This window comes from Paramacrobiotus metropolitanus, unplaced genomic scaffold (genome assembly GCF_019649055.1).
Source record: "Paramacrobiotus metropolitanus isolate TYO unplaced genomic scaffold, Prichtersi_v1.0 Parri_scaffold0000008, whole genome shotgun sequence".
Classification (NCBI taxonomy): domain Eukaryota; kingdom Metazoa; phylum Tardigrada; class Eutardigrada; order Parachela; family Macrobiotidae; genus Paramacrobiotus; species Paramacrobiotus metropolitanus.
Window position 1 is genome coordinate 1,986,295 of NW_026570228.1, and position 23,062 is coordinate 2,009,356.

Here is a 23,062-nt window from a genome sequence, read left to right on the forward strand (position 1 = left end):
CCCAAAACAAAGTCTTCACGTTTAATTTTCACGTTAATTTAATTTCACGTTAATTTAATTTTTACAATTAACCTTTACGTTGGATGATTAATTTTTAAGTTTGTGTAATGGATGGTGGGTCGCAAACTAACCAATAATGTGTACACGTATGTACAGTACTTGAACACGTAGTACAGACAAGCTAATAATACACTCGCTGAATAGTAGTAGGCGGTCTCCAATTAATTTACGGGGGGAGGGGAGTATTCAAAACAGTGAATTTTGGCGTTACGTAATTTATGGATGGCCCCTTACGAAGGGAGAGTCTTAAAACTGGGGGGATTCTGGCGCTCAGGGGAGGGAATCTGAGTTTCGTAGCACTGGTGACACAGGGGAAGGGGGGTATTAAAATGTCGAACTTTTTTTGCATTCGTAATTTATGGATGCCGCCTTAGAATTGTAATTGACGATCCATACATAATTTAAAAATTATTGATTTTTAAACTTGGTAGTACTAGGAATTTTTAGCTTGAAAGCGCATTTTCTGGTAGTACGTTTTAAGATACTTTGGGGAAGGCTGCGCCAACGAAACCTGCGGTGACGAACTGCGCTTCAAAGCACGGGACGCAACTTCAAAAAAAGGCCGATAGTGCGAACAAGCGCGGGATTAGGGCTAGTACAGTGAAGGCACCGGGGAAGGGCGATACGTCCAAGACAAGGATGAAGCCTTGGTCTGGAAAGGCTAAGGATGAGCTCGGTGATTCAGCTGTTGAGGCTGGAGAATTTCATCCGTCCTCGCAAGACTTCTACCACTTTGAACCAAAGGTAAAAAGCCGTCTTACTGTACGTTATATGTTGCCAAATTGTTTTGCATTACCAGGCTTATAGGACCTTCAACGTCCTGTTGAGCGATCTTGACACCACTGAGCCATTCCGTTTCGTGAATAAATCTGCGGGAGCATACAGTAATTACAAAGAATATGTCTCTACGTTGATTGAAAACGCAAGAATTATCCTCTTCCGACCAAAAGATCGATTTTTTGCTGTCAATGCGGAACCAATTGATTCCAAAGCATTCGCTCAGGCGCTCGAGCATCTGCAGCCAGAATCTGTTGAATTTGAAGCGCGAAAGCCAGATCCACCCTTCCTGGAGGGCGTGAAGCTGCGACCTTTAGACCGTATCGTTGGAGTTTTGATAGCAAAAGACCTGGAACAGCAGAAGCTGAAAAGAGAGGAACATTTGCCTGCAGCAGTGAAAACGCCTTTGAAAATTCGCGTACGTTTGCACTTCTAAAAAGCTCTTTACAATGTACCGTTGTGCAGTCTTTGGATTTATTTTTTGAAAATCATTGATAAATTATTTTGTTAGGTCAATGTCATCCTAGAGCCGCTAAAACACGAAAATGATCGGTACGGATACCAGATTAACGACGGCGAATTTCAAGAATACCCCGCTTCGGTGGTCGATCCTTTTCTTACCGCTATTGCAATGCTAGAAAAGGATGAGAAAATATCTGAGGAGGCGATCATGTGTCATCTCGGCAATACATATTTCGATATTAGGCGCGGTATAATAAACGAAAAGAGAAGTCCAGCTACGATCAACAAAATTTTCATCGGCAAACTTGATGCAGAAATGGTTGGTCGCATCTGGAGCGAATTTCTTAAAACCATCTTTGACGTTCGCGGTACCACACACATGGATATAATTGTGAATTTTCTAAAGCTGGTTGCCAGACGAAGTTTTGACATGAAAACTAAAGAAAAGGATACAATCGTTTTCCATTGTCTTGCCGGCTTGCCAGTCAGACTTTAGCTGGTTATCATGCTCAAAGTTACATCGTACCGGCATTCTCTTCAGCACTTCGGATTTTTTTTGGCGAATTTTTTGTTGCGTACCACATAGATTTGGACGAAGATAACCTCCCTTCTTCGGCTACTGGTAAGCAAAAGTATTACTTATTGAGTGCGAGCTTATCATTATGAGCAGCAGCAAATATTTAGGTGATTTTAGTTACTTAACTTCACTAAATTTGGGTAGTTTCTAGTATGTTAGTACTCGTGACCGGGCCACGGTTAATTACACAATCAGTTGTTGAAACGTTTTCAGAGGAGTACCATCTGACTGAGAAGGAACGTTTTAACGGTTTCAGTATTCGTGATTTTGTCAAATGGATTCGAAAGTGTATGCCACGCTTGCATAAATGTAAGTTCAGCGTTGCTTCTTTCGAATTATCCTGTGAAGGCATCCTCCCATTTTCTAGTGATTGATTGGGATAACGTTGAGTGTCCTTATCGCGCTCTTCTTCGACCTGAGATTGACGAGGTGTGCAATCCCGATAGCGCAATGAAACTCGGGCTGGGCGACGATGATCCTGATGTGTCCAATATTCATGTTGAGATAGCGCCTCGCCACGCAGCAAAAATATTCCGGCACGCTCTCCCTGTCGCGCCAGAGCAAATTATGCCCATTGAGGAAGATCTGTCTAATCGAACGCGAGTGAACGTAATGCCCATTGACGTAATTCTGTCTAATTGACAAAATTTCTTCTCAGAAACGTACCGTAATGCATATGTGCTGAAGTAATTTTTATTCTTAAGGACACTGATTGGGATTTGAACGACATTCTGGGGACTACTATACAGCATATCGATAATCTGCTTAACTGCAACGATATGGCCAAAATCAATCACAAACTAAAACCGCCAGGGTCACGAATGGTGAAAAGTGCGCAGAATTCAATCGGAAGTCTATCCATGCTGCAACAAAATGCGATTCCCGTTTCTGAGGACTACGCATGGGACAAAGTTACGAACAAGACGTGCCCTTTTGATACAGTAGGTAGAGGAATTGGAAACTGTTTTACGAAATTGCTGGATGGTTGATTCGTTTGCAGGAATTTAACAAAGGGTTGTCTACTGCTTTCGAATCTGTGCTGGTTGAAGTAAGTTTGTCACCATCTAAGGCGATAATATATAAATAGTATTATTGTACCTACAGTGCACATGTTTTCGTAATTAAGTGTCACTGTATCCAGCTACCGTGCCGAACGTTCAGTGGTCACCATGCCACGGTGAGATATGTCTGCTTCTTAAAACTTATTCCATTTAAACCGTAAGTCAAACCGTTGATTCAAAGCATATCTATCAGCTCTACGAAAAAGAGACGTTTCCAACGAGTTTTGTCCAGTTGACGGATTCGAGCTGTATTATGATCATGAGACCTTGCTGCTGCCAACTACAGCTCTTCTTCACCCAGCGCTGTCGATACCGGAGCTCCAGATTACGCATGAAATGGGCCAGAAGTTTAAACAGGAGGGAGCGGGCCGAATATTAGTCCATTTGTTAACCTTATTAGCAAGCTTGCACGCAAGTGGTATCCTTTGCTGGGTGGTTGTGATGCCTTAATTACGCTTAAGAGCGATATCCGCAAGAACAAATTTATGGAAGGCGTATCGGGCATCCAAATCCTGGTCATCGGCGACCATGTTGTTATCTTTGCCAATTAGTACTGAAACCAGAGAACTTAGAAGCAGCGCGCACATGGGCTCAGGAACCGCTTAAGTGAGTCCGTTGTATTTAAGCCTTTTGCTCAACCTTGTGTGTGGTTTAAACGGTTGATATAGTGTCTGCTTTCGTGTTGGCAAGTGGGCCGTTTGAATTGATGAATTCTGATTTTCATTTTCTGTTACCGTAGTACTAAGTTTTGCAAGTTTCATCTTTGTTCACTGCTGAGTTTACATGTCATTTTAGAGACCGCAATGGCAATGACATTGTGCAGTCAACCAATGCCAAGGTAGCCGGAGGCCCAGCAAAATCGGATGTTAAGGTACACATAAGCTGATATGACCATGCCACGGTCTCAGCTAATTTAATGTAGTGTTAATATTGGTGGGTTTTCTCTCTTTAATGCAGAAAACCGGAAGCTCTCAGCTGGCGCTTCGGCCTTCTGGTGGTGTTGCCGCTGCTCCGGCTATTTCCGCGCGTAACTTTAAGGTACAGGTACGTTTACGTACTTGGAGATCCTTTAAGTTGAATTTCTGATATACAGAAGCGATCAATATTGGGTGCTCTTGACGAGTCGGATAGGGAAGACAAATCGTACGGCGATCAGGATAACGTTAGTTCAGAAGAAAGAATGCGTGTTCCCTGTTTATCGATGCCAGCTCCAACAAAGCAGCGGAAATCGTTGGCAGAATTGGCTCAACGATCGCCGGCTTGCTTTACGCCTGCAAAGCCGAATACAAAGCCGCCTAACAGACCCGCGAATCCGTCTCGTTAAAGCAGTTCCAAATTCTTCGAAGAAAAAGCGGATTTGACAAACCTGTGCAGATACTGCTGTTGTTCGTCTTAGCAGTATTGGTTTTCGGTATCTAGGATGACCGCATATCAAATTTGTTTGTGTCAGGTATCTTATGTTTTTAATGTTCTAGCTCCTTGTTTTAGTGTTTACAGATGATGTATGACTGTAGTGTTCGATGACTTTGTCTAAATAAAGTGTCTTCTCAGTGCATCCTTGCATTGTCCTGGCGTGCATTGTGCTTCAATCAACCCGGATCGTACGTGCGGATGCGTAGGATTCTGGCCAAGGTTACGGATGCTCGCCCAAATTCCGTCACTAATCACAAAAATCCTTGGTATCAAGCCCAAAACAATGTCTTCACGCCTTTGGATATATGTCTCGTCTATATCTACTGCCAGGGTAACAGCACAAAAGATGCGGTCAAGTATGCACTATTTCGGTACAAAGCAACTAACCGTGGCCCGGTCAGTTTAAATTTTGCCGTGACACGGTTAATATCGGGATATGCTGTATCGAACCAGCCCAAAGAGTAATCTATTTGCAATTTTTTAATCAAGACAACTTCTTTATTTGAGTGATTTTTATTGAGCGAAGCTCGCCATGGTACATAATGCGATTAAAGTTCTCAGAGAAAAGTGGATGCGCTGTGCGCGTACTCGTCTCGATGGGGCTCGTACGCACTTATGACATTGTTAGCCGCGTGTGGTGTCTCGGCTTCAACATATACAAAGTGAATTTTATGCACTTTACATTAGACCACAACATTTCAATATGCTGGCCTGGTGTTCTATTTGCATCAAACAAACAAACCACCGTGTCGCGGTTAGCAGGAAGGCTGGCCGTGACCCGGTTTTTGCTGATGCATTGACTGTGACCCGATTTTTAACAGTTTACTAATTACTGCTAAGAAATTGGATAGAAATTATTAAAAGACGTACACGGACCAAGAGCGATTGCTAATACTCACTCTTGCAAACTTGAACTGGTTTACCAAGCTCACCCGACCTATCCGGAGCGAGCTTACTATATTTTAGCGTGCTACGGTAAAAAACCGTGCTGCGGTGTTACGGTTAACAGTCGTGCTACGGCGCTACGGTACTACGGTAAACAGTCGTAACCCAATGCAATGACGCAGGAAATCATTGATAAACCATTTTGCTAGGTTAATATTATCACGTCAACTGCTGACAGACGACAGGGATCGCGACAGAAGTCGCCAGCTCAACTTATAACCGTGAGACGGTGGTTTCTGACCGTGACGAATTATGTAAAACCTACAGTTTTGTCGGAGATCTACACTTGTGTCTTTTAGAATTTTATCTCTTATAGACTCATTATATCGCAGTACTTAATGCTTCTGGATCAGCTCGCTTTAATTGAGTGATTCGCAATTAACATAGGTTAAAACCAAAATTACGCAGTTTATCATTTTAACACATCACTGACAGTGCAGCTGACGAAGTCGTTTGTTTAAAAACTCAAAAACATCATCACGACCGCTTATAAACATGGGAATTCGATTTAAAAAAAAGAAAAGCATCATACCGTTCTTCTGAATACAACACAAAATATGCCCGTGCTGATGTAGGTAATCTTCACCCAGTTCCTTCTTGCGGAGCAGCGTTGTTCTCGGAACGTCCACGTTTTTCTACAAAATAAACACCACTACTGTATACAAGTTTCTGCAGCTGCAAAAGCGCTCCATACCATGTGTAGTCTTCCCGCTTCCCGGAGGACGTCCACGACCGCGTCCAGATGACAGTGACTTCACTGATTTCTTGCCGCTTCCGGGAGGACGGCCGCGCTTACCAGTACCGACAGCTATACAGAGAATCAAGCGTTAGATAACAGCCAAACCAAATTCAAAACTGCACGGCTCGAATGCGGCCTCATATGCTACAATCAGTAATTTAAATACTCACTCTTTTTCTTGATGACACCGGCACCTAAAAAAAAGAAGTAAATATAAGTAATTAATGTGCAGAAGACTAACGTTAGAAGACAACATTTACACTTTCAACGTTAGAACACAGTACACGTTATTAGAACACGTGGCTGCCTGCCCCTGCCAGGGGCACCCCAAACACCACAACAAACCCGAAGCACACCTTGCTCGCGTCCCGGGGAAGTCGTTCCTTCCGAGGAAGTATCTTCCGAGGAAGTATCCGGAACGTACTCCTCAGGCGGAACATAAAGCATTCGTTCCGCTTTCGTTTTCATCGGCCCTACCAGACCTGGGCAGTTAATTTTAACTATTTAACTTAACGCGAGTTTTTTTCGAGTTAACGATTTATAACTTAACTTTGAAGCTTAACTCGCCGGGACGAAAACTTAACTCTAGCGCAACTCAAAAATAATATAGCGCAACTCGAGTTTAACGTAACTCTGGGGGTTTCAGTTGAAAGCAAAAATGAAATTAAAAAATAGAAAATATCAGAAAAAATGTTATTTTAACCGTGGATCGCATAAATTGCCATAATTACAAAAGTATGTGTGTACAAAATTTCTCGAGCAGACGTACACTACCACCGTCCAAGGCATTGACTAGACTAAGAAAATGTGCATTTGAAAGCCCTGAGCGCAGCATTTCCTTTGAGTACAGTATACTACATTTTATATTACAAACTATTTAAGTATTTTAATACTATTTGTATATGTTGAATAATGAAATTTTATATTATTTTGCAAAACGACTTAGGAACATAAGCATAGACTTCCAGTTACTCGTTGGAAATGGCTTTCGTGACAACCTTTCGTAACGACCTTTCGTAACGGACACAAATCAACGAAAGTATGTATTAATCTGCCTTCGCTACGCTTCGGTCGATGAATATGCATCGGAGAGTCCATGCTGACGGTGAGTGTGGTCGTTCAATTTGAGCTCAATTAACAGCGTGCAGAGAACGTAATTTTTTGCGGAGCAAAATTTTGTCAACGAGAGGACAAATCATGTTCCGCACAAAAATCACACGGGAACTGATCGTCTGTGCGCTACCTGCTACCTGCTACCTGCTACCTGTAATTGTTCGCTACCTGCCCATTAAAGAAGCGTAATAATGCGGTCAACGCTGTCAAACAGCTACACTAACTTCGGTAGCCATGTGAAGCGAAATATTAGTAAAAAGTTCAGCGTTGCCGGCGCTCGGCCCCAAAAGCCAGGGTCAAAAAGAGGGAGGAATTTTGAGAGGCAGGAATTTTTATGTGGTTAAAAAGAGGGAGGAATTTTGTCAGATAAGAACTTCTTATGTTTGATTTTTTCTTGAGGGTGAGAGAAAACAGGCAGGAAACACAATAAGAACAAAACACAAAAAACACAAGCATGTTTTCTTTATATGTTTCATTCTTTTGTTTCATTCTTATTCTTTCTTATGTTTCATTTATATTTTATCTTCCTCCCTCAAGAAAAATGTGTCTCTCGCTCTCTCCCTCAGGAAAAACATGAAAAAGGAACATTAGAAAAAGCATGAATTTTAAAAATCAGTTTTAAGAAAAAAATTAATAATTGGTCTGTGTCTCAAATCTGGTAAAAGTGATATCGGTATGCATAAAAGACTACTTGAAGTTGATTAATAAAATCATGATTTCTTTTATTAGAAGTTAACTCCAGTTAACTCTAGTTATTGCGGCTAACTTAACTCGTAGCGTAACTCGCGAGCTGCGATTAACTCTTAATTCTAACTATGAGTCGAAATCTCATAACTGCCCAGGTCTGGGCCCTACCCAATAGGCATATGTCTCCTCGGTGAGCTCTCCCCGCTTCAGCATCTCCTGTTTCATTTTTTTAATCATTCTTCCAGGGCAGGGACGAGGCGGTTCTTGTTGGCCAGACATGTCTACACGGTTGAAAATCTAGCAGAACAAACTACCAGTGAGCGCAAAAAAATGGCTTCTTATGAACTGCTTAGGCTCCACATGCACAGACTTGAAACATGCCAACTGAAAGTTCTCATTTTCAGGGCGCACAATGTGCAGCGCAGTAGTGCGGGTGCAGGAAGTACTATGAGTCGTATCCGTTTAGCATGTAACTCACTGTACGGGCGGGTGCTTTTTCTACTTGGCACCACAGTAGTACAGGCATGCTTTGACACGCTCGCTATCGTGACACGGATCTGCTTAACACCGATCTGTCCAGCCGTTGCACAGTACAGTTTCAAGCTCGTCTCACTTAAAGTGTTATTGAAAATTGTCAGAATTTCAGTTTTGAGATTCCTTTGACTACGATGTCTGATGATCGTTTGGCGCAATGGGTAAAGCTCCAATGAAACCGAAGGCGACGAACCGCGATCGTGCGAGCAGGACGAAACTGCTGGAAAAGGCAAAGGCAGCCAGCAAAGCGGGGAAGGGAAAGGATTCTGAGAAACCATCAACGAGCCTGCACAAAGTCACTAAGAAGCGGGGGACCACTGGTACGCACACGAAAAAAGCTTCGAAGCGCAAGTATATTGCTGAATCCGATGAGGACGACATTGAAGCTGATCCTAGCTATCCGGACGCAGAGGACAATGAAGACTTCAAGAAATCCAAGCAAGAATTGTATCAGTTCAACAGAAAGGTAAAATTGCCGTTTGTGTTTGTGTGCGTGTGGTTGTGTGTGTGTTTGTGAGCCATATGGTTTGTTTGCAGCCGTTTGAGACCTTCGAGGTCTTCCTCAGTGATCTTGTCATGGCGAAACCTTTCCGTTTCGTCAATAAAAAGGCGCGGGAATACCACAGGTACAAATCCCGTCTAACTGCTGAGTTTGAGTCGGCCAAGGTTATCGCATTTGGAGCTTCCGTCGTGGATGTAGAGCCAGTAGATCCCAAAGCCTACGAAAAAGCTCGCAAGCGCCTATCAAACCGAGAAACTGTTCCCTTCCTAGAAGGCGTAAAGCTTCGCCCTTTAAACCGTATGGTTGGACTCCAGATACTTCGTTCTTTGGACGTTAAAAGAAAGAAAATGGAGCGGAACTTAGAAGACGGAAAAAAAAGAAAGGGTCCGATGATTATTCGCGTAAGTTGCGCCCGTGTATCAGTTTAAAGCTAGAGTTTCACTTTGTAGATTCTTAGAAGTGGTAAATGACTAAATTACGACATTTTTGCCACCCCGTAGACGGTTAATGAGTAGAACAGTTGTACATAAAGCCATTGCACGGCTGCACAACTGCAGTAGATTCGCGTAAGTTTCGCGTATCGGTATCACGTATCGGTTAAAAGCAATTTTGTCGATTCTTAGCCGAGGTACGGTTATAAAACCGTGGAATGGTTAAAATGCGACATTTTTGCCAACCGTGGCACGGTCATAGAGCACTGTACACCTTGGTGCAAGTTTGCGTAACTGCACGGTTAATGAGTACAACAGTTGTACATAAACATAAAGCCATTACACGACTATACAACTACAGTAGATTCGCGTAAGTTTCGCGTATCGGTATCGCGTACTGGTTTAAAAGCAAGTTTGTCGATTCTTAGCCGTGGTACGGTTATAAAATCGTGGAATGGTTAAAATGTGACATTTTTGCCAACCGTGGCACGGTTATAGAGCACTGTATACCTGGAAGTTATCAGGAAATAATTGATAAACTTTGTTGCTAGGTCAACGTCATCGACTCGCCGCTGACAAACAATTTGGATCGCTATGGCTACCAGATAGCCGACCCTGAGTTAAATTTCGACCAGTTCCCCGCTACAGCAGTTGATTACGTCTTTACTGCAATCTATATGGTCATCGCGAAAAGTGACAACAAGGAAGAGGAAGACGAGATTACTGAGGATATGGTTATGCTTCATCTCGCAAACACGTATTTCAAAATTCGGCGCAGTACGATACGTAACGAGAAGTCGCCTGCGACTATTGACAAAATTTTGACTGGAAACTTCGTGAGAATGATGACTGATGTTACTTGGAACTGCTTTATTAAGACCATCTTCGAGCTCCGCAATTCCGAACACTTGAAAATTGTTGTGAATTTCTTGGCACTGTTTGAGAAGCGCTCCCATAACCTAGAACAGAAAAAGAAGAAATCACGTCGCCAAGACTTAGCTGAAAGTTTGGCCACGGAAACAGTTTGGCCGATTCCATATGAAGCTTTCCAGTGCCTAAACTCCTTACCTGTCCAACTTCAGTTAAGAATAATGAAAAAGTTGACGTCCTACCGGAATGCTCTACAACACTTCGGTTTTTTCCTTGGCGTATATAAAAGCGCCGCCGCGTCAGTCGTGCCAAAAGTAAGGCAAACATTGCACTTCACTCACGTTGTACAATTTTCTGTTAAGAACCAGTTTTTTATTGTTCCGATCATTTGCCAGCAAACAAGTTAGAGCGATATGTACGGTGTCATAGTGGCCGATTAACGGTAACCGTGTTACGGTATACAGCATTTTCAACCCGGCGCACGGTCATTTGTGAATTCATTTATGCTTAAACTTTTTCAGAAAAATACCATCTGACGCGGAAAGAACATCATGATGGATTTAGTATTCACCTTCTAATTCCCTGGATTCGAGGGGAAATACCGCGCTTATTAAACCGTAAGTTGTGATGAGTAAATTCTAAATCCTGTGATGAGTAATTAATTGGGACATTACTCGTAGTCAAGTTCCGTCCCGCACTTCTGCGACGTAATATCGACGAACGTCCGAACCCCCAATGCGAAATGGATCTCGAACCTGGTGACGACGATCCTGATGTGTCGACAATTTGTTTTGAATGGAGTGCTCGCTACGCAGATAAGGTTTTCTTAGAGGACCTTTCGCGCAAGCCTGAAAATCCATGCGCATCGATGGGCGAGACCCTGCCGACTGTTGTTCGTCATATTGACAAACTACTTTGTTCTGGCGATGTGGGAAGAATTGGTGAAGAGCTAAAGCAAGCCGGATGTGTGGTTTTGGACGAAGTCCAGAGTGCCTCTAGAAGTCTGTCCTTGATGGCCACACATGATACACCGGTTTCCGATATTTACGAGTGGAACAAAATCATTAACAAGGCGTCTCCTTTCGATTCCGTAAGTTCCAAGAAAGCTTGAGTGTTGTAATCCATTGCTGTATGTGTGCTTGGTTTCAGGAATTCAACAATTTGCTTTCTGCTGATTTCCTATCCGTGCGGGTTGAAGTAAGTTTGGCACTAGTCAAAGCCATATTTGCATATGGTGTACGTAATCTTAATTGGTTAAATCAGATTTACGTAGATGGGTATGAGTGGTCGTTATGGCGCTTGCCTTTCCTCGGGGTTTAAACTTGCAGTGCCTAATGGTTACCGTGCCACGGTTAGTTGATCTCTCCGCTTGTTCTAACTTAGTTAATATATTTTTCAGTCATATATTAAAGTCACTGATTCGACGAAGCAGCAGAAGATCACGGACCAAGTCCGGGCGAAATTAGGCGATATTTACCAGCATTTCGGAGAGCATACGTACCCAACCAGTTTCGTCCAATTCGACGGCGGATATGAGCTATACTTCGATCAGGACAACTTGCTGCAGCCAACTACAGCCTACCTTGATTCCCCCTGGGCGATACCCGAGCTCCACATTACGCGTGAACATGCTGAGAAGTTTCGGGAAGAGGGTTCCATGGGGAATATGGTACCGTTTGTGAGCCTCGTGTGTATACTTGCGCGGAAGTGGTATCCCAAGCTGGGCGGATGCGATGCCATGCTTAAACTTATGTGCAACATCGACGCCAACCTATTTATGAAAGGTGATCGTGGCATCCAACTCCTGGTTGTTGGCTTGCATGTTGTAACCTTTGCAAGAATTCGAAGCATTGAAGGAAACCAGCGTTATTATTACTGGGATACCATGAACAAACCTCCACCTGAAGAACTTTATAGAATTTTTGCAGCATTGACAGGCCTGCCTAAAAAAAGTTGTCTTAAAATCACCCAGTTTTATGTGCAACAGCAGAAGGAGAACGAGTGCCTTCCCCTTGCCAGTGCACTTATGCTTGAATTTGCGGCAGAAAAGAATGTCCGTACGGTTAATTTCGTCTTAGAAACCGTTCCGGAAGAGCTGTTATTAGCTTATAGAACGAAAAAGCGTCCCCAATTTTTGTACGGTCCGGACAATACTAAGCCAGTGACAGATTTGGAAAAAGAACATACCGTACAATTGCCCGCAGTTTTCGCAAAGGTACGTTGCAGTGACGCTTAAAGTCACTAATCTCGCTTACGGTGTCTGTGTAACTAGTTGGACTCTCGCTACTGGTCTTATGAAATTCCAAAAGACTTCCGGGCAGTTATGCTCATGGGCAAGGCCTGGCACCTGGGAATGTGCCGATTCCCCCAAGCAAGATTCCCGATGTTTGCGTATTTCGTTGAGAACAAGCTTTTGATGTTTAAGGTTAGTGTGAAACTTATTTTAATCAACTTCAAAGCTGCACATTGAACTGAAGCATATTTGCCGTAACGCGGTTATACTGTGCACCGGCTTAGCCGTTAGGCTTAATCGTACCTAGATTACTTTTCGCGGCAACACTTGAGTTGTAAGTTTGGTATTGCAGGACTCTCTCAGTAACGCCCGGTACGTCGGAAGGGCTCGCGACGCAGAAAAAATTGCCTTGGCAGGTCACACTATCGACCGGGAGTTCCAGTTTATGCTTAGACATTCGCGGAACGGGCCAGGGCGTGCTGTGTTGTCTCACCAGGGGAGTGTCTTTACCCAACGAAGAGGACATTCATCTCTCGCACCATCCGAAAGAACATCTGGCCAAAAGCGCAAACGGCAGCGGATTCGCGGAACTGGCATCACTGATGGAGATGTGGGTGCTACTCAAGCTGATCCACGAGAATTGGACACTGTTATTGAAGCAGACGAGTGCGAATCAAGCTGCTTGGCTGCTACAATGGCAGAAGGCACCGTCATCAGTGATGTGAGTGCTGAAACTCGGACTTCGCATGGGGAAGGCTCGTCTCCAGCGCGTTCCCAAAGGGCAACTTCGCCGGCACCTGCCCGCTTCATCGGTATATTTAGTTCTGCTTTCGATATGGCACCAGCTTCCTGCCTCAATGATGTCAACCCGTTCGGGCAGCAGACCAGCAGAACTGGCGGCGATGGATACATCGATGATCGAGCACCCGATTTTGCGCAGTGGAACTTACCGCCTGTTGCCCATGAAGTCATATTGGGCTCGGAAGGAGCTGTAATTCAGCCCGTGATGCCGTCCCTGCCAGCTGCAGAAGCATCTACCCCTAATCCTGAGGGTCCGACTGAGCCTTCCCCATGGAGCTCGCGTCGTGGAAGTCCTGATAGTCAAGATTCCGAAAGTTGTGATGAGACTAGTGGATCTGATGCAGATGTTAAGTATGTTTCGAATGGTTTTGTAAGTAATAAATGCCTTACCAGAGCACCATTTGTTAACCCGTGACACGGCTGTAATTTACCTCATCTACGCCTAGACATTTAATTAGTGTGCTGCGTGTAGGACTCTGTTTTTGATGATGGTAGCCATGATGAAGAAGATAGGGCTGGCGTTACATGTGATGCGGTAAGTATTACAGTGAACTCATTAACACCGTGAAACGGTAGTATGATGCCTTTGGTTGCAGGATATTGCACCTCATGGCCACCGGCAATCCGAGACTGAGTCACCCACACTCGATTTACCGCTTATTGTCCGTGAATCGATGAATTTAGCAAATGATGTGCAAGCGATTGAGCACCAGGAGGTAAGGAGGAGATGCGGATCGGATAACGATGTGCGCGCTACTGAAACGGTTGCAGCTACCGGGGCTACGAGCGAAAGTGTTGATGTAAGTAATCAATGCCGTTCCAGAGCACCACTTTTTTACCGTGACACGGCTGTAAGTTACTTCATCCTAGTGTGCTGCGAGTACACCAGCCCGACAAAGGCGGGAAACAACTACCCCTATTCCTGGCGGTCCGAGTGAGCCTTCAGCATCGCGCTCCCGTCGAGACAGTCCCCTGCCTCCGACTCCAGTACCGCCGAGATCGGAGTTACCGGTTTACCCATCAGACGCGGCCGACGATAAATCAGGTGGATCGGCTGAGACAGCTACGACTTCGACCGACAATGTAAGTAATCAAGCGCGCCCCTCTTTTACCGTGACACGGCTGTAAGGTACTTCATCCTTCGCCTTGACATTTAAATAGTGTGCAGCTACCCCTATTTCTGGCGGTCGAGGTTGCTCACAGCCTCCGCCTCCAGTACGTGCTGTGAGTCAAGATTCCGAAAGTAGTGAAGAGGCTAGCGGATCTGATGCAGACGGTGATGAGGCTACGACCTATGGTTATGTAAGTAATACATGCCATGCCAGAGCACCATTTAATAACCCGTGACACGGCTGTAATTTACCTCATCTACGCCTAGACATTTAATTAATGTGCTGCGTGTAGAGGCATTTGTGATCACAATACCATTTATTTTAACATCGACAACGGTTAGATCAAAAACTTGGATGCTCAAACGAAAGTTGCGTGGAGTGGAATTCGCCGAGAACTGACCCAGGCAAAGCAGCAGAGTAACCAGCTGAACAAGAAAGTCGGGGAGCTTGAAAAGGAGGTCAAGAGCCTGAAAACGGGAAATGCCAACTTGCACACTGAGTTTGAAAAACTTAATAAACGATTCAACGATTTCGAGCGCTCTTCCAATTAGTAAGTGTAAAAAGCAGCTGTTGTTGTGCAAGAATGATCGGATTCAGATGATTTTGTGATGATTGAGAAATCACGTACATATTTTGTTTGAACTTCTACGATCAGAGTTGGTTAGTGCTACAGCTTGTCTAGCTTTTTGCGTACATATTGTTGTTGCCTTTAGTCAAAAAGTGACTTGTCTGATAGTTAAGAAAGATTGTTGTGAACGTAGTATGCATTCGTGTTTTTTACATGTAAGTAGTGTACTACTATACAAATCGTGGCTGTGCATCGCTGCAACTGGTTTTATAGCACCTATTGAGCCATTTTAACTTCTCACAAAGTGCTCTTGGCATACAGTACTGTAACACTACAACTTACAACTTCGTCTTGTAGACTAAGTTGTAGTGTTACAGTACTGACGAGATCATCACGACTGATCGAATCCTGCTAGAGGGTTGGGATGCGTGTTATTCACGCAATTCGGTTCATTTAACGCACTTAGCGTCTTGTTCAGTGACGGCGTTCACACATCCACTCTAACATGAAATCCATTGGAAGTGTCGCTGTTCAGAGTTTAAGAGTAAGCATGAATACGCAAATAAGGCGAAAACTTCCGTTTTGTTCTTCGACAGCTGATAGGGTATGTGATAGAAACAATATTGAAAAATTCTTTGATTGTAAATTTTTAGTTTGTTGTTGTCAGGCATATTTTCAGATTAGTTGATGCTCACGTGCGTTTTAACTTTGATGCTGTAATGGTGAGAACCTAATGCTTGCAGCGGCAATATATTTGCTAATCTACAGCTCCGCAGTCAAAATTTTACTATTTCTAGGAATGAAACCTTTAATAAGTAACGCAATAAAAATGCAAAATAAGAAACAAACGAATGAAAACCTACTATTCTTACATTTATTTTCAAGGAGTGTGCATTAACTCTGTGCTATAAAACAAACTTCGTGCAATGCAATCGCAAGTACGCTAAGTAAACGCACAGTAACCATATACTAACACTTTTACCTTTTGGTCTTTTTTTCTTAATAAATTAAATAAACATTGCATCCGCACAAACTACAGCGCCAAAAACTACAGTAGAAAAGCCGTTTGAAAACTCAGCTGTAAATCACAGCCTTCACACAAATAAATTTTTGACGAAGCTTACATAAGCACTCAGGTTAAGACTTTGATTAGAACTAACATCAGCACTCGGGTTAAGACTCTGATCAAAACTAACATCAGTACTCGGCTTTACATTCAGCTGAGCACTAGCAGTAGCACTCTGGTTAAGACATTTGAAACTGAGAACCACACAATCATGACAGTTGCAATTAACCACCGTTGCGTTTGACACCGGAAAGTTCAGGGCTATAAACAGAATCTATTTTTTTCTAAATTCTACCGAACTATCAATTAGGAAAAAGATTCCAACAAAAATATTCCAGTTCAGCGTTTTCAAGTTCAAAAGACAGAATTGTTTTCGTCAGTGTCGAGGTCTTGAACCCACTCCACTAGGGCCTCGGTCAAGGTAGCGAAATCACCTTAACAGACAGTTTCAACTGTTATCAATAATTTGGTTATGCATTGTTTTAGTTACACAGAGAGCTTCAAATTTTCGAGTTATGTCTTTCTTTTTGTTTGAGGATTTCGGTTTAATTGCTGAAATGTAGATATTGGATTAGGTTCAAAGGAAACTGCAAAAAAACTTCAACATTCATTGTGCATTTGCCTTCAATATTCGGCCCAGTTGCATAACAGCTAGACTTATGAGAGTACATTGTAGCGATTGAAGGCTGTGCTTGCTAGTTTCTACAGGAGTCTTAGGCCGAGTTCACGCATACACCTATCTAGCTTAATTGCTTAGCGGGATTTGAGTTCAACCGGGGACAACCACCTAATTGCATTAGATCCCAAAATCGCGTTCACGCAGCACACCTATGCTAACGTTAATTACCTAGCTCTTAATTGGTAGATAGCAATGTGCGGCATGAACAGTGCTTTGCTATCCAAAGGTACCTTTTCCTCTACTCCGTAGACACAGTGGTTAAGGCAAATAGGAACCACTTGAGGTTCCTATTTGTCCGGATATACATGCATTTCTGATTGAAATGCATTAACAATTCACATTATGAAATTCGCAATGATTATGACATTGTGACGACCTGGAAAGTGTTTTGATTCAGGATACGACTTCTTACGATTAATTACCATTTCAGACATCAACTACTTTAACATTCACAATGTTTCACTGTTAGATTAACATTTTAAACGACAACGTGCGCTTGCTGCAGAAGCAAACCTGTGGCTGCAGCAGTTGCACGGTATCGTTTTAATTGTTAAAATAAACACAAACAAAATGTGTAAACTTTTACCTAACTGGAAGAGGATTTTATTATACGCAAAAAATACCGTCAGTACTGATAAATATTAAATCTGTGGTTGCACTTTGCATTTAATAAACTATCGATTATGACCAACGCTGAGCGATGACGACAGCTGAAAATTAAATAAAAGTTATATGCTGTAATAGTAATTTATATTGAACCATTACCGGATGCTTTGAAAAATTACCGTGATGTGCGGTTGATGTCTGTCAGTATTACTGTAAATTGCAGTAACTGTTATGCAATATTGAAATGTATAATTAATGTACCATGTATTGTAGGTTGCAATGTACAATAACAATGCAATGTACAATTAATGTACAATGTATTGTACGATAATAACAATATCTATATCTGTATAATAGTTATGTACCTATAAACACTGTGCTGCAGACGGAGCACCGGGGCAACCGCCCGTTGTATCGGCAACTGGCAACCGCCCACGGTAGCAGCAGGCAGCGATATACGCATCCGCCCGCTGTGACGGTAGCCAGTAGTCGCCGGGGCGGTTGAGCGCTGCATTATGGTGAGCCGATATTAGGCGCATGGCATGCCGAGCATTTAATGAACCAACTGGATAGACGAGTACTGTAATAAATACTAATATTAAATGTGAGCCTGCAAAACTGATTTTGACTTTTGCTCACTATTGAAGCACTGAACTGAAAATACATTAATTGTAATAATTAACTGCAAGCCTGGTGGCCAACAATAGTAGAAAAAAAACTGAAATACTGAAGTAGCGTAAGGGAGGAATATTATTTATATGCAGTCACAAGTATGTGAAGCATACAGAACTGTTAAATTGTTGAATTTACACATATTAATCGACCGAAGCGTAGCGGAGGTCCTCTATGTTCAGCGTTTATGAAAAAAGTGGTGTCCGTCGGTCACCGCCACCTAATGCACATATGCGCGGGTTCACTATCAAACGCACATATCCGCGCTGGCCGTATATACTCAAGCCACAAGCAAACTATGGTTTCCGTCGGTCACCGCCACCTAATGCACATATGCGCGGGTTCACTATCAAACGCACATATGCGCGCTGGCCGTATATACTCAAGCCGCAAGCAAACTATGGTGTCCGTCGGTCACCGCCACCTAATGCACATATGCGCGGGTTCACTATCAAACGCACATATGCGCGCTGGCCGTATATACTCAAGCCGCAAGCAAACTATGGTGTCCGTCGGTCACCGCCACCTAATGCACATATGCGCGGGTTCACTATCAAACGCACATATGCGCGCTGGCCGTATATACTCAAGCCGCAAGCAAACTATGGTGTCCGTCGGTCACCGCCACCTAATGCACATATGCGCGGGTTCACTATCAAACGCACATATGCGCGCTGGCCGTATATACTCAAGCCGCAAGCAAACTATGGTGTCCGTCGGTCACCGCCACCTAATGCACATATGCGCGGGTTCACTATCAAACGCACATATGCGCGCTGGCCGTATATACTCAAGCCGCAAGCAAACTATGGTGTCCGTCGGTCACCGCCACCTAATGCACATATGCGCGGGTTCACTATCAAACGCACATATGCGCGCTGGCCGTATATACTCAAGCCGCAAGCAAACTATGGTGTCCGTCGGTCACCGCCACCTAATGCACATATGCGCGGGTTCACTATCAAACGCACATATGCGCGCTGGCCGTATATACTCAAGCCGCAAGCAAACTATGGTTTCCGTCGGTCACCGCCACCTAATGCACATATGCGCGGGTTCACTATCAAACGCACATATGCGCGCTGGCCGTATATACTCAAGCCGCAAGCAAACTATGGTGTCCGTCGGTCACCGCCACCTAATGCACATATGCGCGGGTTCACTATCAAACGCACATATGCGCGCTGGCCGTATATACTCAAGCCGCAAGCAAACTATGGTGTCCGTCGGTCACCGCCACCTAATGCACATATGCGCGGGTTCACTATCAAACGCACATATGCGCGCTGGCCGTATATACTCAAGCCGCAAGCAAACTATGGTGTCCGTCGGTCACCGCCACCTAATGCACATATGCGCGGGTTCACTATCAAACGCACATATGCGCGCTGGCCGTATATACTCAAGCCGCAAGCAAACTATGGTGTCCGTCGGTCACCGCCACCTAATGCACATATGCGCGGGTTCACTATCAAACGCACATATGCGCGCTGGCCGTATATACTCAAGCCGCAAGCAAACTATGGTGTCCGTCGGTCACCGCCACCTAATGCACATATGCGCGGGTTCACTATCAAACGCACATATGCGCGCTGGCCGTATATACTCAAGCCGCAAGCAAACTATGGTGTCCGTCGGTTACCGCCACCTAATACACATATGCGCGGGTTCACTATCAAACGCACATATGCGCGCTGGCCGTATATACTCAAGCCGCAAGCAAACTATGGTGTCCGTCGGTTACCGCCACCTAATGCACATATGCGCGGGTTCACTATCAAACGCACATATGCGCGCTGGCCGTATATACTCAAGCCGCAAGCAAACTATGGTGTCCGTCGGTCACCGCCACCTAATGCACATATGCGCGGGTTCACTATCAAACGCACATATGCGCGCTGGCCGTATATACTCAAGCCGCAAGCAAACTATGGTGTCCGTCGGTCACCGCCACCTAATGCACATATGCGCGGGTTCACTATCAAACGCACATATGCGCGCTGGCCGTATATACTCAAGCCGCAAGCAAACTATGGTGTCCGTCGGTCACCGCCACCTAATGCACATATGCGCGGGTTCACTATCAAACGCACATATGCGCGCTGGCCGTATATACTCAAGACGCAAGCAAACTATGGTGTCCGTCGGTCACCGCCACCTAATGCACATATGCGCGGGTTCACTATCAAACGCACATATGCGCGCTGGCCGTATATACTCAAGCCGCAAGCAAACTATGGTGTCCGTCGGTCACCACCACATAAGGCACACATACATGGTCCCCCTATTGTCAGATACATACAGAGATGCGCGCTGTCCGAACATGTCCAGGCCGCATCTAAATTTGTCTTTATTGGTCACCATCTCTTTTGATAAAATGTCCAATGGTACGGTACCATATACAAGTGCTGCGCTGCTTAATTAAATTTTCAGGGATATGTTTCTTTGGTACCTCAATTTTGGCATTTCGCGTCACGATCTCAATCTTACGATCTAGCAGATAAGATTATATTGCGTTGCCCGAAAGTACGGAAAAAGTCACAGCTGCTCGATGTGACAAGCGCAATACCGGCATGGGTATCTGCGTCCTTACCTGACAGCAACTTCATGGGGTGGCTACAGTAGTCATTATTCTAACCTGCAAGTATTTCCAAAACCATATTTTACCACCAGCCCGAGTTGCGACAATAAAATTTTCATATTATGCCGGGAAAGTTATTAACTTCAATAGGGAGCAAGTAAAAAAATTAGGCTCGTGCACAGATACAACGTTGTTCGATTCAAGTTTTGTACTGACATGCTGCGTAATATGTTCATGGGACAAATCGCAACAAGGAGGGTCAGCCCGTTCCGGTTTTGAAACGAAGAAGGTAGAATCTACACACCAGATAAATTAAGAAATTGATTTTGGGAATTGATCACAATAAATACCTGTGTCGAAATACAAGAGGCGGTTCTTTGACCATATCAGGAAATGCACTCTTCGTTTTTTGTGAAAACTGCGCGATTATTAATTCTTTGACAAATTATTAACTTTGAAGAAGGCAGCTTTAAATGGTTCATTCCGGAAAAAAACCGTGATGCGAGCACGCTACGCTTCGGTCATGCAGTGCCCGCAAAAAGCGAGTGCACTTTCCTAGTAATTTATAATACTTGGCAATCGATCTTCATAAACAGTAAAATAAATACAATTTTGCGATTTTATTCGATTATAATTCAGTACAGTAATTCATTTAACTACAGATAGGTATACAGATCTAGATAGGTGGCTTGTGTTCACACAGACCCCGCTGACTATCGCAAGCGCCTAAACAACAACTTTTATTGCACCTATTCAAAGGTGCCTGTGTGAACGCAATTCTGCTCCCTATTTAGGTATCTATTTAGAAGAGGGTGCCGCGTTCACGCATACTGCTAAGAAACCGGCCGTTTTGGGCCGTGTCTCAATAGAAAAACCGATAGATAGAAGTCAGCGTGAATCCGGCCTTAACCAGAGTACTGTTGTCAGTGCTTTCTAGAGTGTTAACCCATGTGCTGATGTTAGTCCTAATCAGAGTCTTAACCCGAGTGCTCATATTGGTGTTGTTGAAAAGTGCAAGTTGAGGAAAGTAACAAAATCTAAATGTTTCTAAAATTCTGTTAAATAAAGGTTTATGCGTCTTTAATTGAGCTCAAAGCAAACTTTTCCTTTTGCAAAAACAACTGTTTAAATTTTACGTTTCAGGTCTGAACGAAAAAAGCATTCAAAAAGAAGTCAAGCTAGCCATTTGCTGACCAGTTACTATCATCCAAAAAATTGAAGCAAGTGTTTTTCCTTTTGAAAAAGCAACTGTTTAAATTTCATTCTTTAGGCCTGAACAAGACGATGGTTGAACAACAACAAAAAATTCTTTTTTAACCAGTAAATGTATTTCTATTTCTGCAACCGATACTGATGCCTTTAAAGAAATAAGGTGCGTAAAAAATGCATAGCTGAAGTATTAGTTATGGTTCAAATCGCGTTCGATCACTTCGGCGGCGTTAAATTTTGGCTGCATAGGTTCACTTCGGCCAACACTCAATTCGGCCAACCTCACTTCGGCAACTGAACGTTTCAGCTACCATAAGTTTCTTGGGTTTCCTACGTTTTCTAGGTTGTGTTAAGGTTTTTTAGGTTTATTATGGCTTCTTAGGCTTTTTAGGTTTCTTAAGTTTCTTAATGTACTTAGGATTTCTTAGGTTTTCCAAAATTTGTTATGGTTTCTTAGTTTACTTAGTTTCCCTGGGTTTCTTAGGTTTTCTTAACTTTCTTATGGCTTTTTTAGGTTTCTTAGTTTTCTTAGGTTTTTTAGTTTATTAGATTTCTTAGTTTCTTTGGTTTTCTTAGGTTTCTTAAATTTGTTATGGTTTCTCAGGTTTTTAATTTTTTTTAGGTTTTCTAATGATTTGTTATTTTTTCTTAAGCTTTCTGTGATTTCATAGATATTCTTTGGTTATTATTATTTGTTTTACGATATGAAGATTTTTTCATTTTCTGTGTCCCTATGTGTCATACGGTTAGGCTTTTAGTACTCTCTCGTGACGGTGACTTCGTGTCATCGAGATTTAGACATGGTGGTTACAGTAACACTGTAATCATACACACTGTGCTCAGACAGATTGTGCGTCCGAAATGAAATTGAAACAGATCAAAATTTGGCATATAACAAGGACTTAGATTACACGGTTCAGTTTTGGCAGCCAAAATGTACTCTGGCCGAAGTAAATTGCGGCCAATAGGAAAAACGGCCGAAGTGATCGGTAGCCGGTTCAGGCTAGGTTCAAATAGCTTGTTAGAATGGAATAATTCGGAACAAATTTAGAATCTGTTCATGGACCTGAATCTTTGGGGGGTCAAACGCAACGGTGGTTAATTGTAACTATCATGGCTATGCCTATGTGGTCTTTAGTTTCAAGTTTCTAAACCAGAATGCTATTGCTAGTGCTCACCTGAGTGTAAACCTGAGTACTGATGCTAGTTCTGATCAGAGTCTTAACCCGAGTGCTGGTTAGTTCTAATCAAAGTCTAAACCTGAGTGCTTATGCAAGTGTCGTCAAAAATTTACTTGTGTGAAGGCTGTAATTTACAGCTAAATTTTCAAGCGGCTTTTCTACTGTAGTTGTGGGCGCTGCCTT

At 43.3% G+C, this 23,062-nt stretch overlaps 4 protein-coding genes across 5 annotated transcripts; 3 read left to right on the forward strand and 1 right to left on the reverse strand.

Annotated features, from left to right (window-relative positions):
• Positions 1–446: 446 nt before the first annotated feature.
• On the forward strand, positions 447–4,831 carry LOC129582749 (uncharacterized). The gene is made up of 11 exons (XM_055474356.1): positions 447–804; positions 860–1,255; positions 1,349–1,921; positions 2,090–2,185; positions 2,244–2,500; positions 2,581–2,817; positions 2,877–3,543; positions 3,733–3,808; positions 3,895–3,975; positions 4,031–4,387; positions 4,489–4,831. Exons 1-3 carry the CDS (start codon positions 700–702, stop codon positions 1,793–1,795), a joined length of 948 nt encoding a protein of 315 aa, XP_055330331.1. The 5' UTR covers positions 447–699; the 3' UTR covers positions 1,796–1,921; positions 2,090–2,185; positions 2,244–2,500; positions 2,581–2,817; positions 2,877–3,543; positions 3,733–3,808; positions 3,895–3,975; positions 4,031–4,387; positions 4,489–4,831.
• Positions 4,832–5,815: 984 nt separating this feature from the next.
• Positions 5,816–8,099, reverse strand: LOC129582798 (uncharacterized). 2 transcript variants are annotated; one of them, XM_055474411.1, is made up of 5 exons: positions 8,003–8,099; positions 6,391–6,507; positions 6,205–6,228; positions 5,990–6,103; positions 5,816–5,930 (listed from the first exon to the last, which is right to left on the reverse strand). In XM_055474411.1, exons 2-5 carry the CDS (start codon positions 6,500–6,502, stop codon positions 5,878–5,880), a joined length of 303 nt encoding a protein of 100 aa, XP_055330386.1. In that variant the 5' UTR covers positions 6,503–6,507; positions 8,003–8,099; the 3' UTR covers positions 5,816–5,877. The 2 variants fall into 2 exon arrangements, with proteins under 2 accessions (XP_055330386.1, XP_055330388.1); XM_055474413.1 differs by lacking the exon at positions 8,003–8,099 and having other exon boundaries at positions 6,391–6,578.
• A 428-nt stretch (positions 8,100–8,527) lies between these two features.
• Positions 8,528–12,456, forward strand: LOC129582784 (uncharacterized). Its single transcript, XM_055474398.1, has 8 exons — positions 8,528–8,834; positions 8,906–9,271; positions 9,853–10,485; positions 10,693–10,788; positions 10,852–11,261; positions 11,321–11,368; positions 11,571–12,386; positions 12,444–12,456. The coding sequence occupies exons 1-4, from the start codon at positions 8,541–8,543 to the stop codon at positions 10,705–10,707; spliced, it is 1,308 nt and encodes a 435-aa protein (XP_055330373.1). The 5' UTR covers positions 8,528–8,540; the 3' UTR covers positions 10,708–10,788; positions 10,852–11,261; positions 11,321–11,368; positions 11,571–12,386; positions 12,444–12,456.
• Positions 12,457–12,498: 42 nt separating this feature from the next.
• On the forward strand, positions 12,499–15,063 carry LOC129582788 (uncharacterized). The gene is made up of 7 exons (XM_055474402.1): positions 12,499–12,596; positions 12,757–13,556; positions 13,678–13,740; positions 13,802–14,005; positions 14,076–14,288; positions 14,367–14,507; positions 14,659–15,063. The coding sequence occupies exons 1-4, from the start codon at positions 12,501–12,503 to the stop codon at positions 13,881–13,883; spliced, it is 1,041 nt and encodes a 346-aa protein (XP_055330377.1). The 5' UTR covers positions 12,499–12,500; the 3' UTR covers positions 13,884–14,005; positions 14,076–14,288; positions 14,367–14,507; positions 14,659–15,063.
• Positions 15,064–23,062: the final 7,999 nt, after the last annotated feature.